Source organism: Acipenser ruthenus, chromosome 5 (genome assembly GCF_902713425.1).
Source record: "Acipenser ruthenus chromosome 5, fAciRut3.2 maternal haplotype, whole genome shotgun sequence".
Lineage (NCBI taxonomy): Eukaryota > Metazoa > Chordata > Actinopteri > Acipenseriformes > Acipenseridae > Acipenser > Acipenser ruthenus.
This window is the reverse complement of record NC_081193.1, coordinates 44361279-44377129: the sequence shown is the minus strand read 5'-3', so window position 1 is coordinate 44377129 and position 15851 is coordinate 44361279. Positions and strand designations below refer to the sequence as shown.

Genomic DNA, 15851 nt, shown 5'->3' with positions numbered 1-15851 from the left:
TCAAGTCGACGGTAAAATGTGTTAACTCTTAATATTATCTTAACATTATTAACAATTTGACATGCAACTTAAGTATCATGAAACTAAAACTGATGTCATTGTGTATTGAAAAATCGGTACATTCTTAAATTAAAATGTACAACTTAAGACAAGTCACTAATCACTTTTTGCCTACTTTAGAATTAATTTGTACAAGTTATATGCAAATAAACAACAACAAAAAAACATTAGCATTGCAATTTTTTTTTAGAACCTTTATTTTACTTTGAGATTAAAATCTCTTTTACAAGTGCGCCCTAGCCACGAAAGGCAGTAGCGACACAGTAAAACATGGTACAAAAACAGAGATACAAAATAAAATACTTGACTCAAACAAATCATAATAATACAGTCAACAGTCAGTGAAACAATCAACAACCAAATAGTAACAAACAGTAACAACTCTACTCAACTATTTAAAACATGCACAACTCTCAAGTAGATAATCGTGCAGCTTACTCTTAAATTATACTAAAGTTATTCGGGACTGCAACTTAAGTTTAGATTGTAAATCATTCCAAGACCAAGGCGCAAAATAGGCAAATGATCTTTTAGCAGCCTCAGTATGCACTTTTTAAAAAATGTATGCGATCTAATACTGTAGTTACAAAAAGCGACTATAAAGTATTCATTTATATAAGGAGGTAATTTACAAAGAATAGCCTTATATAACAGAATATACCAGTGCTTCAACCTTCACAAAGCCAAGGAGATCCAGCCAGACAAACTGTATAACACACAATGATGAGTACGGTAACTTGCATTTGTAATATATCTCAAGGCTGCATGATATATAGCATCCAGTTTGCTTAATGTTAAGGGCAATGCAAACCTATAGACAGTGTCCCCATAATCAACCTGTGGTAAGAATATACAAGCAATTAGCTTTTTTTTTTGTAACTCCAGAAAAACAGGATTGGAGTCTATAAAAGAAACCTATCATGAATTTCATTTTTTTTGCAATATTAGCAATATGGACCTTAAAATCGAGATTACTATCCAAACAAATACCCAGATACTTATAGTTATCAACTATCTCAATAACTTTGTTATCTAAAGTAACTAAAGATCATTCTTTAGTAGCATTTGACCTTGTAGAAGAAAATATCATAGCTTTAGTCTTACTAGAATTTAAAAGAAGCTTTAGATTAATTAAGGCTCTTTGAATGGAATGAATACACTGTGTAACAATTCTTTTTTTTTTTTTTTGTTCCTGGGTAGTAAGTGTTATTTCCTAATTGCTTATGCCTCAAAAGTATAGAAAATGGCTATTATTCCCCACAAACTTTGCTTTTGTGACCAGGACAGTGATATTTTGAAATTTACCTATTTTCCAGAACATTCCAGATAGATTCAGTGCTGAGTAAACTTGGAGTAACTTCTAGAACTTTCTAGAACTTTCCAGTAATATAAATAGTAGTATAAATACAGGGGCCTTAAGCCCACCAGTTCAGTTTAGTTCCAGCTGCCTAAGTGGATACATATCTGCATTTTTCTGAGATGGCATCAAGGTCATAGGAGAAATCAAAATGGTGGCGTTCCTGATGGGTCTCCAAGGCGGTTTTACCAAGTTTCCCTGCTATCTTTCCCTTTGGGACAGCAGGGACACCAAGGCGCACTACCACAGGCGGGACTGGCCACAGCGGACTGAGTTCTTTGTGGGGAGGAACAACGTCAAGTGGGAGCCACTGGTGGACCCCCGGAAGGTGCTGATGCCACCACTGCACATCAAATTGGGCCTTATGAAACAATTTGTCAGAGCTCTAGATAAGGAGTCGGCAGCCTTCAAGTACCTTCAAGACTTCTTCCCTAAGCTGTCTGAGGCAAAGGTCAAAGCCGGTGTCTTCGTTGGACCACAGATAAAGAAGATCCTGGAGTGCAATGAATTCCCCAAGAAGCTCACTAGTAAGGAGAAAGCGGCTTGGAACAGCTTTGTCGCAGTGGTTCGGGGCTTCCTGGGCAATCACAAGGCTGAAAACTATGTGTTAGCTGGTTGAGACTCTGGTGAAGAACTACAGCACAATGGGCTGTAGGATGTCCCTCAAAGTCCATATCCTTGATGCTCATCTTGATAAATTCAAGGAGAACATGGGAGCGTACTCGGAGGAGCAAGGCGAGCGCTTCCACCAGGATATACTGGACTTTGAACGCCGCTACCAAGGACAGTATAACGAGAACATGATGGGAGACTACATTTGGGGGCTGATTCGTGAAAGTGATTTACAGTATAATCGTAAATCTCGAAAAACTACTCACTTCTAAATCTTTTATAGTCATTTTTGTATTACTTTAGTATAAATACATGTTAATTTGGATTCATATGTTGTTTTTTTCTGACAAAAATTTTGTTACATAGTGATATCAGCCTGCAAATTATTGATTGCCAAGGAAGGGGAGGGATTACATGAGTATAAAACAGTACCATCTGCATAAAGATGGTACTTACAGTGTTTAATGTTATCACCAATGTTATTAATGTATGGGATAAGCAATAACAGGCCAAGAATAGATCCTTGAGGAACACCCTAACAAAACAGGATTTGACATCATATTCGCATGTTTAACAATCTGTGATCTATTAGTAAGGTAATTTTGAAACCATCCAGCTGCTTGCAATCGAATACCAGCACACAATAGTCTTTTATTGAGTAATGCATGATCAACTGTATCAAAGGCCTTGGGAAGATCAGTAAACAGAGATAAACATGTTGATTTTTTTATGTAGAGTCATTTTGATATCATCCATAACTTTCAATGCTGCAGTCACAGTGCTATGACCTGACCTAAAACCAGATTGCATGTTGTTTAAAATGTTGTTTGCATCCAATAACATTTCAGTTGATTACTGACCAGAGATTCCAAAATTACTGCCAAAACTGACAAATTGGAAACTGGTCTGTAATTGTTCATGTCGGATGGATTTCCAGCTTTTAAGAGAGGAGTAGCATAGGCCGACTTCCAGACATTAGGCAGGTCATTTGATTCAATTGAAATATTATACATATAAGTAATAGGTTCTGCAATAACTACAGCAGCTGTTTTTAATAAAAAACAGGTCTAGGCCATCAGGACCTACCGGCTTCTTGCAGTCAATAGCTTGTAGAGATTTTACAATATCAGTTACTTGAAAAGAACAAAATTGAAAGGTGGATGAGCATAGGGAGGACAGGCTGTTACTATCAGAGTTGCACAGAAGTTCAAAATTAGATGCATCACTGCTTTGATCTTCAAAAATATGACCTGCTTTACAGAAGTGCTCATTAAAGGCATTCAGCATATTCATCTTATCAGAAATGATTGAATTACCCAATACTATTTGCTGAGGAAAACCAGATGAATTTTTACATTGAAAAAGTTTAATTGTTTTCCAAAATCTAGTATTTGCAATTAGCCTATTATCTTGTCCTGTAGGCATGCCCTTTACATCCCGAACAACTTATTCAGGCGTACGAAAAGAATATCGTCAAGTATTTTTTCATTTAATTTTGTTCTCTGTGGTGATACTATAAATTTAAGAGCAGAAAACACACGTTCAACGCTGACTTGTGTTACAGGGATAGGAATTACATTGACAGCTAGTTTAATTAACCAGCCTAATTAACATCCTGAGGCTAAGTTACATTTTCTATTGAGTGGGAAACACTTAACCAGTAAAACACATCTACCAATTAACCACTGCAACTCCAGATGTAAAAATTAAACCCCTTTCCAGGTACCACATTTTGAAAATAATAATAATAATGTTTTAAAACCTGTAATTGCTATAAAATGTTAACATATGATGAATAAAACACAAATAAATGACCTAAACTGTGTCTTTCATTAAGCCTTTATGCTCCTGTGTACTACATACCCATGTTCAATATAGAGATAAAAACACATTTCTTTTTTTTTTTTAATGAAAACAAAAACGCTGCTAATAATCAGTAAACAGTAATTATCAAATATAACTCAAACATCAAAACGTGTGCCAGTATCGACTTGCTCTGTGCCATTTATTGAAATGTTTAATACAACAGATTCCGAGTTGCCTTCGAAACCACTGCATATTTTTCTTGTGTCTTTTCTTTTGTTTTCATTTTCGTTGCAGTCTCTGCTTCCCTTGTGTTGGAGGGATAGTCACAAATGCGTGTACACAGCTACTTTGCGCAGGCATTGTGATGGATCTGGCTGCTGCATTGCCTGTACCCAGTGCTGTGTTTTGATAGTATTTCGTCACAGCACTGCCATTTCAAACCAAACAGCTTCCCGTTTGCAGCTGGCTTACCTGTAAAGTAGCTGCATGCTCTTCTGTTTGTACAGTTTGTACTGTTCTTGGCTCCACATCCTCTTCATCATCATCGCTGAGTGATAAGTCAGCATCACTGTCGCTGGTATCGAAATCCTCCAACCAACTTCACTCCCGTTGCTCATTATATATAAACTACAACTAAATAAGTAAAACTAATAATAAAATATATATCGTATGTATTATCATTACGCACGTGCATCAACATATGAAATGAACAGAATCAGTAAGAGAAAAGCAATAGGGAAGTGTGTGTTAATAAAGTAAGAAAGTAACAGACAAACTAATGTTAATAAACTAACTGTCAAACTAAGCAAGCCCTACACCGTTAAAAAATGCAGCAGCAGGGGTCCTCAAATGGCTCATCCAGTTAGAGAACTGCCGCGGAGAGTGCAGGATGAGCCATACAGCTTGGACAGTGCCGGTTCATGTCCAGGCTGTGCAAAGAGGCCAAACTTTGCTGGGGACTCCGAAGGAGGCGTCACATTGGCTCTGACGCTCCCAGGGGTGGGGGTGGGAAATCAGCTGGAACTTATTCTCCTAATCGCGCAACAGAGACACCGAGCATATTCAGAGTGACTTCCGGGTTCAGTAGCCCGCCCACCTCTGCTCTAGATTGCTCGGCTTAAAAGCGATTCTGGCTTTAGGCTTGTGAGATTGGAGGACGCTCATCTGCCCTCAGAACGTCCGTGCTGTGTGGGGGCTCGCTGCGTTGAGGAGAAAAAACATAATTGGACATTTCAAATTGGGGGGAAATAAATAAAAATAATAATTGGTAACTCTCAATTAAAAAAATAAATAAATGAATAAAAAATGCAGCTGCAGCGCTAGATTAATTATGATTAATACCTGTACAAGAGCAATATTCAAGACATGCACAACATTATTTAAAAGAATGGTGAAGCAACTCACTAGAATGGAAAACACCACATTGCTCTGCGACTTGTGTCTGATTCAGGTTTTTTTCAGGTGCTCGAACAATTTCCAACATATTGTAATGAGAAACAGCTGCACATTTCAGCATTTGTTTGTTTACATGCCATTTTGTAGCGATGAGATGCATTCGTGGAAATCAGAATACAAAATGAGGCAACGATATGGCGGCGGTTCTGGAAAGATTGGATAAACCAATCTGTGTGCCTCAAGACCCTCTCGCAATGGCAAGTCACACTATCAGTTGTGAACGAATCACTTGTGGTGCCAAAAATTGTGTTCTTTTATGCGAAGTTCCTGTTCCTTTAGCCGGAGCATTTACAATGAGAAAAATCTGTTTCACCACAAAGGTGTTCTCTTAGGCAAAGTGTTCTCTTAGGAGGTGTTCCTATACACGAAGACTACTTTATCTTGAAATACCTGTTTTTAGACCGTGAAATAAGCAATTTTGTACCGTTAATAAAATACTGTCCTATCCATAACTGGTAAGCATTTAAACCACCTCCCCTTCCTTCTATAGATCTTATAAATGTTCTACGTATTTTTTGTATTGCCAGTGACACATGGCATAAGTTTTTTGGAATGATCTGAAAACGTAGTAGTGTTAACGTTAAATTGTACATAAGACTTTATGTTCAAGTGTCATTGTCAAATCCTGTATGCTGCAGTTTACTAACACAGTAGGTTGCTGTCTAGGTTGTGTTTGTGTCTGAACAGCACAGTAAATTGTTTCAAGAACAAAGCAACACTCCAAGGTGAACTCTTAGGTTTTCTCTAAACATTTCAATGCTGTTTTTCCTTATAAAGATATTGGGGAAACAATACATTTTGGTTGATGGCCCTTATCTGGGAAAAACATTCACCTCCTCATTTTTATTTAGAACTGTAATGCCAATAAGCATCAACTGGTGGTTTCAGAGCCTTAGAAATGGCTTTAATTCAGTGGTAACCCAACTGTAACTAATATGTCATTTTAAACAAGTGTTGTAAGATCTGACATTGAATCTAATATTAGCTATGCTAACAGAAAAATTTTAGTGTAAAACTGAAATAAATATAATTAGTAAATAGAAAAAAACAAAACATTTGTGTACATTAATACAAACCGTACCGTGTCACAGTCATCGTTGTCTGTCTCAAGAAGTCGGCAGCACTCAGTAAATCTATATTTGCACCGTAGAAGAAAATCTCTCGCCGCCATGATTTGCAATTTTCCTTATTCTAGATTTTTTTTAAAGCGTATCTCATGGCTGAAATTAAAAAGATCTTATCCCGAAGGTGATTGGCTACTCTTGTAATTACGCTGCATTACTGTAAAATGACCAGCCACTACGTAAGTACTACTGTAAAATGACCAACCCTATGTAGAAAATGCACATTTCATTTATATTTATTTAGAACACGTAGTGTTTTATGTATTCCGATTGGTCCAAATCAATACGTGTACTAAATATTTGAAACGCGTACTAAATAGTGCGTTTTTGACCCGGATGGCCTTCCATAGTGTTATTGTTTTACATATATGTGTAATATAATGCTATGGCTTTATTTTGTAATTTATGTTACAGTTTTACTTTGTGAGATCTTTGTTTGAAATAAAAGTGCATTCTCAAACTAACATTTTAATGTATTCTTGAAAACCATTGCTGGTCGGTGTATTCACTGGTTCCCGTTGTCTGTATGGTCAAACACACAATTATGTGTGGTTGATGGAAAACAGTCCATAGAGACTGAGAACCAGCGAGGCAGTGCTCTGCATGAGATGAAGCATAAATGTATCTGTGCATGAATATCATCTGTATAAATTACATTTTCCAGCAGATGCAAATTAAAAGTGCAGTCAGGATTTAAAGCAGAGCCAGGGAACCCTAGCTACTTTGCGCAGGCATTGTGATGGATCTGGCTGCTGCATTGCCTGTACCCAGTGCTGTGTTTTGATAGTATTTCGTCACAGCACTGCCATTTCAAACCAAACAGCTTCCCGTTTGCAGCTGGCTTACCTGTAAAGTAGCTGCATGCTCTTCTGTTTGTACAGTTTGTACTGTTCTTGGCTCCACATCCTCTTCATCATCATCGCTGAGTGATAAGTCAGCATCACTGTCGCTGGTATCGAAATCCTCCAACCAACTTCACTCCCGTTGCTCATTATATATAAACTACAACTAAATAAGTAAAACTAATAATAAAATATATATCGTATGTATTATCATTACGCACGTGCATCAACATATGAAATGAACAGAATCAGTAAGAGAAAAGCAATAGGGAAGTGTGTGTTAATAAAGTCGTTGTCTGTCTCAAGAAGTCGGCAGCACTCAGTAAATCTATATTTGCACCGTAGAAGAAAATCTCTCGCCGCCATGATTTGCAATTTTCCTTATTCTAGATTTTTTTTAAAGCGTATCTCATGGCTGAAATTAAAAAGATCTTATCCCGAAGGTGATTGGCTACTCTTGTAATTACGCTGCATTACTGTAAAATGACCAGCCACTACGTAAGTACTACTGTAAAATGACCAACCCTATGTAGAAAATGCACATTTCATTTATATTTATTTAGAACACGTAGTGTTTTATGTATTCCGATTGGTCCAAATCAATACGTGTACTAAATATTTGAAACGCGTACTAAATAGTGCGTTTTTGACCCGGATGGCCTTCCATAGTGTTATTGTTTTACATATATGTGTAATATAATGCTATGGCTTTATTTTGTAATTTATGTTACAGTTTTACTTTGTGAGATCTTTGTTTGAAATAAAAGTGCATTCTCAAACTAACATTTTAATGTATTCTTGAAAACCATATTCACTGGTTCCCGTTGTCTGTATGGTCAAACACACAATTATGTGTGGTTGATGGAAAACAGTCCATAGAGACTGAGAACCAGCGAGGCAGTGCTCTGCATGAGATGAAGCATAAATGTATCTGTGCATGAATATCATCTGTATAAATTACATTTTCCAGCAGATGCAAATTAAAAGTGCAGTCAGGATTTAAAGCAGAGCCAGGGAACCCTATTGTTTTAGAAAGTTGTCTCTTTAATTGAAAACTATCCATGTTGCAATGAACATGATAAATAAGGAGTATAATATTTTAATATTTTGTGTAAATGCAGTCTTGTACTTCAGCTTTGCCTGCTATACACCACTAGAGGGAGACAGACATGGTATGCTCTCAAATTATTTTTATTTGCTGAGGTAACAGTATTCTCTGAACTATGTGAATATGTTATGGTAGAGGGAAGTACCACAGAACATATATGCATTTAGCGCGCTGGAAATAGATTAAATAGATCCTGTAATGTACAGTAGAATTCAACTTATCACAAAACCACTGGCTGTTGCTGCCCCGCAAGTTATTTTAGAATAAACTTGTGCAATGCGTCATATAAGTGCAACAAAATCCTTAGGCTCAATGCTAAGGGTTAACATGGTATGCTAGCCAATTAACATATTAACATAGTATGCCAGACAATTACTGACATATCTATGTGTTGTAATATAACACAAACCATTTAGTGGGTAGTTTCATACAGCATAATATCATTTAAATACATGTAATGCCTTACAGTACATGGGCACTGTTAATAACTTAATGAAAGTATTTGGGTTTGGTCGTCTTGTATTTAAAAAAATAAATTAATTAAATGTAGAATCATGCAAATAAAGATAAATCCTTTTGGTGATTTCAGTTTGATAAAGGCAGTGTATGACCTTACCACTGATTTTTCTGTCCACTGTGTTACTGTTAATGAAGGGGATATTGCACACAATGGCATATATACAGGTTTTAAAAGGACTGCAGTGGCTTACACAAGGCATGGAATATAAATGAAGAGATTACCATCAGTCTTCACAGGCTGCTGCTCAGCTCACTAGGAACGAACATAGATAGTACACTAACTGAGTCACAGACAAGCTGCATGGTTAATTTGATCATTTCTGATATTTCCATTTTTCTTCAGTAAATTTGACACTTGCAGCTTTTAAGACCTGTGTTGTTTTCTCATTAGAGGAGGAAGTTATGTAGGCAAGCAAGGGGAAAAAAAAAAAATGTTAATCATAATTTACATTGACATGCCCTATCTGTGTAAATCACATACTGTACTGTTTTGTCTGTGGAATATCAGTTTTAGTATTTGTGCTGTTTAATTTGATTGCTTTTAAGGGCAATTTTACTGCCTGTTTTACTATTGTAATATGTCTCAATTAATGTCACATCTGTTTTGCAGGTGTATGACATCCAGTCCTGAACACAATTCTACATCTATTGAACAAGAACTGTCTGCCCTGGATCTAGAGATTACCCAGAAATTATCAGAGCTCAAAGAACAGCAACAACAGCAGCTGCTGAACCTCAGACAAGAACAGTATTATAGTGAGAAATACCAGAAAAGAGAACACGTTAAACAGGTAAATCTACTTACAAATAATGATGGACTTTTTTTTTAAATTAATGGGAAAATGCATTTATTACAGTGTACATGTTCACTCCATTACAACAGGTAGTCCAAACCGACCTATAATTCAAACCAATGAAACAGAAGATTAAAAAAGCAGCCTCATTGTGTATTACTAAACCCAACTACCAATTCTAAAGTCATGGATTTCTGGGGGTCAGATTTGAGGTGGAAAATGCTACTAATGTAGGTTTTGTAAAACTCAAGACGTTTTTGGAATAGAACACATTGCCTACAGTAAAGGTATTGTAGCGACCTGGGGCACTGCTGAGGGCACTGCGCCCTGAAGGGGCACTTTATGTTATTTGTCTGTTTGTCTTTGAGCAGGTGCATGTATTGTTCGGGCAGGGACCATGCTGGGGAGGGTTAGGTTAGGTAAGCAGGGAAGGGGGGTGGAGGGATGGCAGTCAGGGAGAGTGCTGCAGTGATTGGAGGAGAGCAGGTTGGGGGGTGGAGTGCCCGCTGGGTGGTATAAGAATGGGAGCGACGTCAGTTGTGAGAGAGTTGTGAGCGAGAGATATTAGACAAAGCGATAGTGAGTGACAACCTGTAAAAAAAGCTGCAAGGACGAGGCCTGCGTGAGTCAGCGAGTGAGAGAGCCGGTAAAGGCTGTGAGCGTGACGGTGTAGGAGTGACCAAAGCAGAAGTAACAGGGATGTGGAGGGGAAGATTGGATAGCCAGAGAGTAGGGGGGTTTGTTTTGTTTGCATGGTCTTAGCCCATAGAGATCGAGTGTACTAGAGAATAAAAAGCGGATATTCCGTTTGCACCTGCAATCCCTGAGTCTGTCCATTTATTCTGTTTAAATAAAAAGAGAGACCCCATGTCGCCACAGTATTGAATTGCCAAGGAATGTGATTTTCCTTTGTAAAGCACCTCCAGTTTCCACATTTATTTTTATATTTGTATTTTTATTCTTTTCACAGCTTGTTGAGAAACTGACCACAGTGGCAGAGGAATGTCAAAACAACCAGTTAAAGAAAATAAAAGAACTTTGTGAAAAGTAAGGCCTGGTTTTAAAGATTCTTTCCTCCCCATATGAAAAAAAATGTTTAGCAATTACTGTATGTATAAAAAAAATATCTACTGACATTTTTTTTATCTGAGTACATAACTTTTTCTACAACCTTGTTTTCTTACACAGAGAAAAGAAAGACTTAAAGAAGAAAATGGACAAGAAGAGGCAAGAGAAGATCAATGAAGCCAAATCTAAAGATAAGAATCTAACAGAAGAGTGAGTTTGAATTTAATCAAAAAGAACATGCACTTTTTTGTCAAATTAGTTTATACCATTAATGTCCTGTTAGAACTTTAAATCTGTATCGTTAGTCATCCAATCATTCTGAGTCAACACCCAACCAGAGCAGCTCCTGCATATCGAAAAACTGGAAGACTACAAGAGTGCTTTTGAACAGAAAAGTGCAAGAGTGGAATATTACAGGTACATTCCCCAATACAACATAATTAGGGAAATAAGTAATTATGTTCAATTTCTTAAATTCACGAAATTAGCCAACACACAAATATATTGTGGTCTATGCAAATGAGCTAAAGAGTGTTGCATCTACATACTGCCACTGTTTAAGTAGAGCCTTTGTGTATTTCGGGGGGCTGGAGCTGGGGGCTCCTCTCTTGTGTCATCCCGCTAAAATACCTGTCAGTCACCCTATAATTACCTGTCAATCATCCTATAATTACCTGTCAGTCACCCTATTTAAACTGTAGCCAGACAATGTCGTCTCACCCTCCGAGAGGAAGGTTTCCACTGGTCAGAGGGGACCCCCGGCCAAAACTTTTCTAACTACATTTTGTTTTCCATTCTCCTGCTTAAATCTATTCATTTGCACCGTGCCAGTCTCCCTTTTCGGAGAGCAGAGCTTGCTCCCAACTTTCGAGCTAGTCATTGACTTAACTTATCGAAGGTGGCTCTTTCAGCTTTATGTATTTATTTCTTTATTCTCTTTTCCAGCGCTTTTGTTCTATCTGCATAGATCGCAAGGCTGCATAGAGCATCAGCCGAGTCTGACCTCTCTCAATTAGAAGTCTCAGTAAGCCAGGGAGACCTTAGTTCATCCTCTATCCTTCCTTAGTTTCCCCCTGGAGGAAGTTCCTCGCTTCCCAGCCTTGGAGGTCGATCGGTTCTCCGAGTAGTCAAGGGGAAACCCCTATTCTGTTGCTAAAGTCACAAGCACTTAGTCTTTATTCTAGTAGTCCCTTTGCACAGGCCGGGCTCCTGTTTCATGAAATGTAATCAATAGTTAAGGAAGGGGCCCTATTTTATTGACTAAACATTTCACTAAATGCACATACACTGTAAGATGTTTATTTTCATAACCTTAGTACACAAATGTTCATTAACTTTCTGGTGTCAATATATTCAATAGATGTCGCTGTTTAATTCAATTTAATAGACCCAATTGACAGCTACATCCCATGTTTTATATTTTGATGAAAAAAAGCTTTTCCCTACTAGGTGATGCGATATTACAGTTTACATTGAACAGTTTATTTACTAGGTGTGGCAGCCTCAAGGGGTGGATTATACATGTAAGTGTAGCACATTGTACATGTAAATGTAGCACATGTCCGCATAATACACAGTTAGTATGTTATGTGAACCTCGTCATCATTGGGTTCAGGTGTGTACAGTGTAAATTTAAATGTTTCTGATCTTGTAATTAAATGTTCACTGTTTTTTGCCTCTCAGAGAAAAGCTAGAAATCAACAGATCCTACGTAAATGAAGTGGTCCAATATATTAAACGGGTAGGTAATCCATTTGCTCATGCTATTTATTTATATTTTATTTTGCAGGGTGTACCTGTGTATTATCATTGTAATATTATAGTTGTTATGTTAAAGCATTATCGTTGTTTTATATAATATTTGAGGTATAATATTTATGTATTTGCACTAATACATTAAGTCTGCAGCAATGCAGATCACTGATTATCAAAATGAATTCATGTCAGGCAAGTTTTTGTAGGCTGTTTAGATTAGAAAGGGATTTTAAGGGCTCCCGAGTGGCGCATCCAGTAAAGGCGCTCCGCGCGGAGTGCAGGATGTGCCCTATAGCCTGGAGATCGCAGGTTCAAATCCAGGCTATGTCACAGCTGACCGTGACCGGGAGTTCCTAGGGGGCGGCGCACAATTGGCTGAGCGCTGCCCGGGTAGGGAGGGCTTAGGTCGGCAGGGGAATCCACGGCTCACCGCGCATCAGCGACCCCTGTGGCCGATAGGGCGCCTGTGGCTCTGCAGCGGAGCCGCCAGTTCTGTGTTGTCCTCCGGCACTATAGGTCTGGTGGCATTGCTGTGGATCTGCAGTGCGAAAAATGACGGCTTGGCAGGAGCACGTTTCGGAGGACGCGTGTTCCAGCCTCCGTTTCCCGAGTCGGCGCGGGGGTTGTGAGCGGTGAGCCGAGGATACAGATCATAATTGGGCATGCTAAATTGGGGTGAAAACCGGGGTAAAATAATTGGCGACGACTAAATTTATAAAAAAAAAAAAAAAAAAAAGAAAGGGATTTTAAAAAAGTTATACACACTTGTGTGTTTCTTCAACAGTCTCTGAATATTTCTTGAATACACTCATCAAAAAGTAAAAAAAACTAAATAATTCAGTCATTGCTTTGTGAATAGGTTTTCTTCTAGAACAGATAGCAGAAAAAATGAAAAATGAAATTGCATTTTTAAAAAACTAGCACAAGTGGGTAGTATATTGTTGAAGCTGACACCCTGGAATCCTTCAGGAAGCTGCTTGATGAGATTCTGGGATCAATAAGCTACTAACAACCAAACGAGCAAGATGGGCCAAATGGCCTCTTCTCGTTTGTAAACTTTCTTATGTTCTTATATAACTGCCATATCCAGGGACACCATCTACAACGAATGCTGTGTTTACACACAAATTTTCAATATACTTTTTTATTTTTTTATTAAACCTTTATTTTACTAGGAAATCACATTGAGATTAAAACCTCTTTTTCAAGTGAGACCTAGCCAAGAAAGGTAGCAGCAGTACAATAAAACAAATAACAATACAAACATACAAATACAAAAATAAAATACTTTTAAAACACAGACAAGTCATACTCAATACAGTAAACAGTTAGTTAGTGACAATCAATTAGTGACAGGTATAATCAACTACTTAAAACAAGCACAACTCTCAATTAGATAATCATGCAGCTTACTATAAAACAAGAACATTTCGCGAGCAAGAAATGTTTGCTAATTTCGCGTTTATTAAAAATCTGCAAAATGAATGTGCCGTGAAATATATTTTTCATACATGTGCCGTACATTAAAAGAAAAAGAAGCGCAAACATTTATTGCTGCAAAAATGGACCTTGAAGGTCATTAGCGAAATGAAGTTGCCTCAAAAAAATCCTGTTTTACAGTACTCTTGAATTGTATTAAAGTTATTTGGGACTGCAACTTAAGTTTAGACTGTAATTCTTTCCAAGACCATGGAGCAAAATAAGCAAATTATCTTTTAGCAACCTCATTATGCACTTTAGGAACTGTAGAATACAAAAATGAGTGTGATCTAAGAGTGTAGTTACTACAACTGACTAAAATATTAATTTATATATGGAGGTAGCTTACATAGAATAGCCTTGTATAAAAAAAAATTTGCCAGTGCTTCAACCTTTGCAGTGCCAAAGAGGTCCAGTCAACCAAACCATGTAACACACAGGCTGCATGATATATGGAATCCAATTTGCTTAATGTTAAAGGCGATGCAAACCTATAGACTGTGTCATCATAATCAATTTATGGTAGAAATATACAAGCAATTAGCCTTTTTTTGTAACTACAGAAAAACAAGATTTGAGTCTATACTGAAAACCTATCATGAATTTCAATTTTCTTTGCAAGATGGTCAATATGGGCCTTGAAATCAAGATTACTATCCAGCCAAATACCCAGAAACTTATAGTTGTCAACTAACTCAATGGCTTTGCTATCTAAAGTAACTAAAGTTGAATCACTAGTAACATTTGTCATTGTAGCAGAGAACACCATAGCTTTTGGTTTATCAGAGTTTAAAAGAAGCTTTAAATTAATTAAAGCGTCAAATCAGATTGCACTGTTACGATTGCCAAAGAGGGGGAGGGATTACATGAATATAAAATGGTATCATCTGCATAGAGATGGTACTTAGAATATTTAATGTTGTCACTGATATTATTAATATATAGAATAAACAAATACAGACCAAGAATTGATCCTTCAGGAACACCCTTATTTAACAAAACAGGATTTGACATCAGATTTGCATATTTAACAATCTGTGATCTATTAGTTAGGTAGTTTTGAAACCATCCTATGCTCGCAATCCATTACCAGCGCTCAATAACCTTTTGTTGAGTCTTATATGATCAACCATATCAAAAGCCTTGGAGAGATCAATAAATAAAGACATACATGTTGATTTCTTATCTAAAGAAATGTAGATGTCATCCAAAACTTCCAATGCTGCAGTCACAGTACTGTGACTTGACCTAAAACCAGACTGCATATTGTTTAAAATTATATTTGCATCCAAATAACGTTTCAATTGATTACTGACCAAGGATTCCAAAATGTTTTCCAAAATTGACAAATTGGAAATTGGTCTGTTATTATTCAAATCAGATGGATTTCCAGCTTTTAATAGAGGAATTAACTTAAGCTGATTTCCAGACATTAGTTCATTGGACTCATTTGAAAGGTTAAACATATAAGTAATAAGTTCTGCAATAACTACAGCAGCTGTTTTTAATAAAAACGGGTCTAGGCCATCAGGACCTACTGGCTTCCTACAATCAATAGCTTGTAGAGATTTTAAGATATCAGTAACCTAAAAAGAACAAAATTGAAAACTGGGAGAGCATGGGGAGGATACACTATTGCTTTCTGAATTGCATAAAAGTTTAGAATTAGACATTGCTTTGTTCGTCAAAAATATGACCTGCTTTATAAAAATGCTCATTAAAAGCATTCAACATATTAATTTTATCAGAAATAATAGTATTACCTGATACTATTTGCTGAGTAAGACCAGATGGGGTTTTTTTGCTGCAAAAATGTAATTGTTTTCCAGAATTTGCTATGATTATTAAAATCTTCAGTTGTAGGTTTAAGAT

The 15851-nt window shown here is 37.1% G+C and overlaps 1 protein-coding gene across 3 annotated transcripts in view; it reads left to right on the top strand.

The window, feature by feature from the left end:
• LOC117402733 (1-phosphatidylinositol 4,5-bisphosphate phosphodiesterase beta-1-like) overlaps positions 1–15851 on the top strand; it is a 310538-nt gene that overhangs the window by 249113 nt on the left and 45574 nt on the right. For 2 of the 3 annotated variants that reach the window (XM_059024263.1, XM_059024264.1), the window contains exons 28-31: positions 9494–9674; positions 10648–10724; positions 10866–10955; positions 12429–12486. In XM_059024263.1, the coding sequence (XP_058880246.1) occupies positions 9494–9674; positions 10648–10724; positions 10866–10955; positions 12429–12486 (406 nt within the window). Of the gene's footprint in view, positions 1–9493; positions 9675–10647; positions 10725–10865; positions 10956–12428; positions 12487–15851 lie in introns of those variants that run through there. The other variant, XM_059024265.1, reaches the window with a different exon arrangement.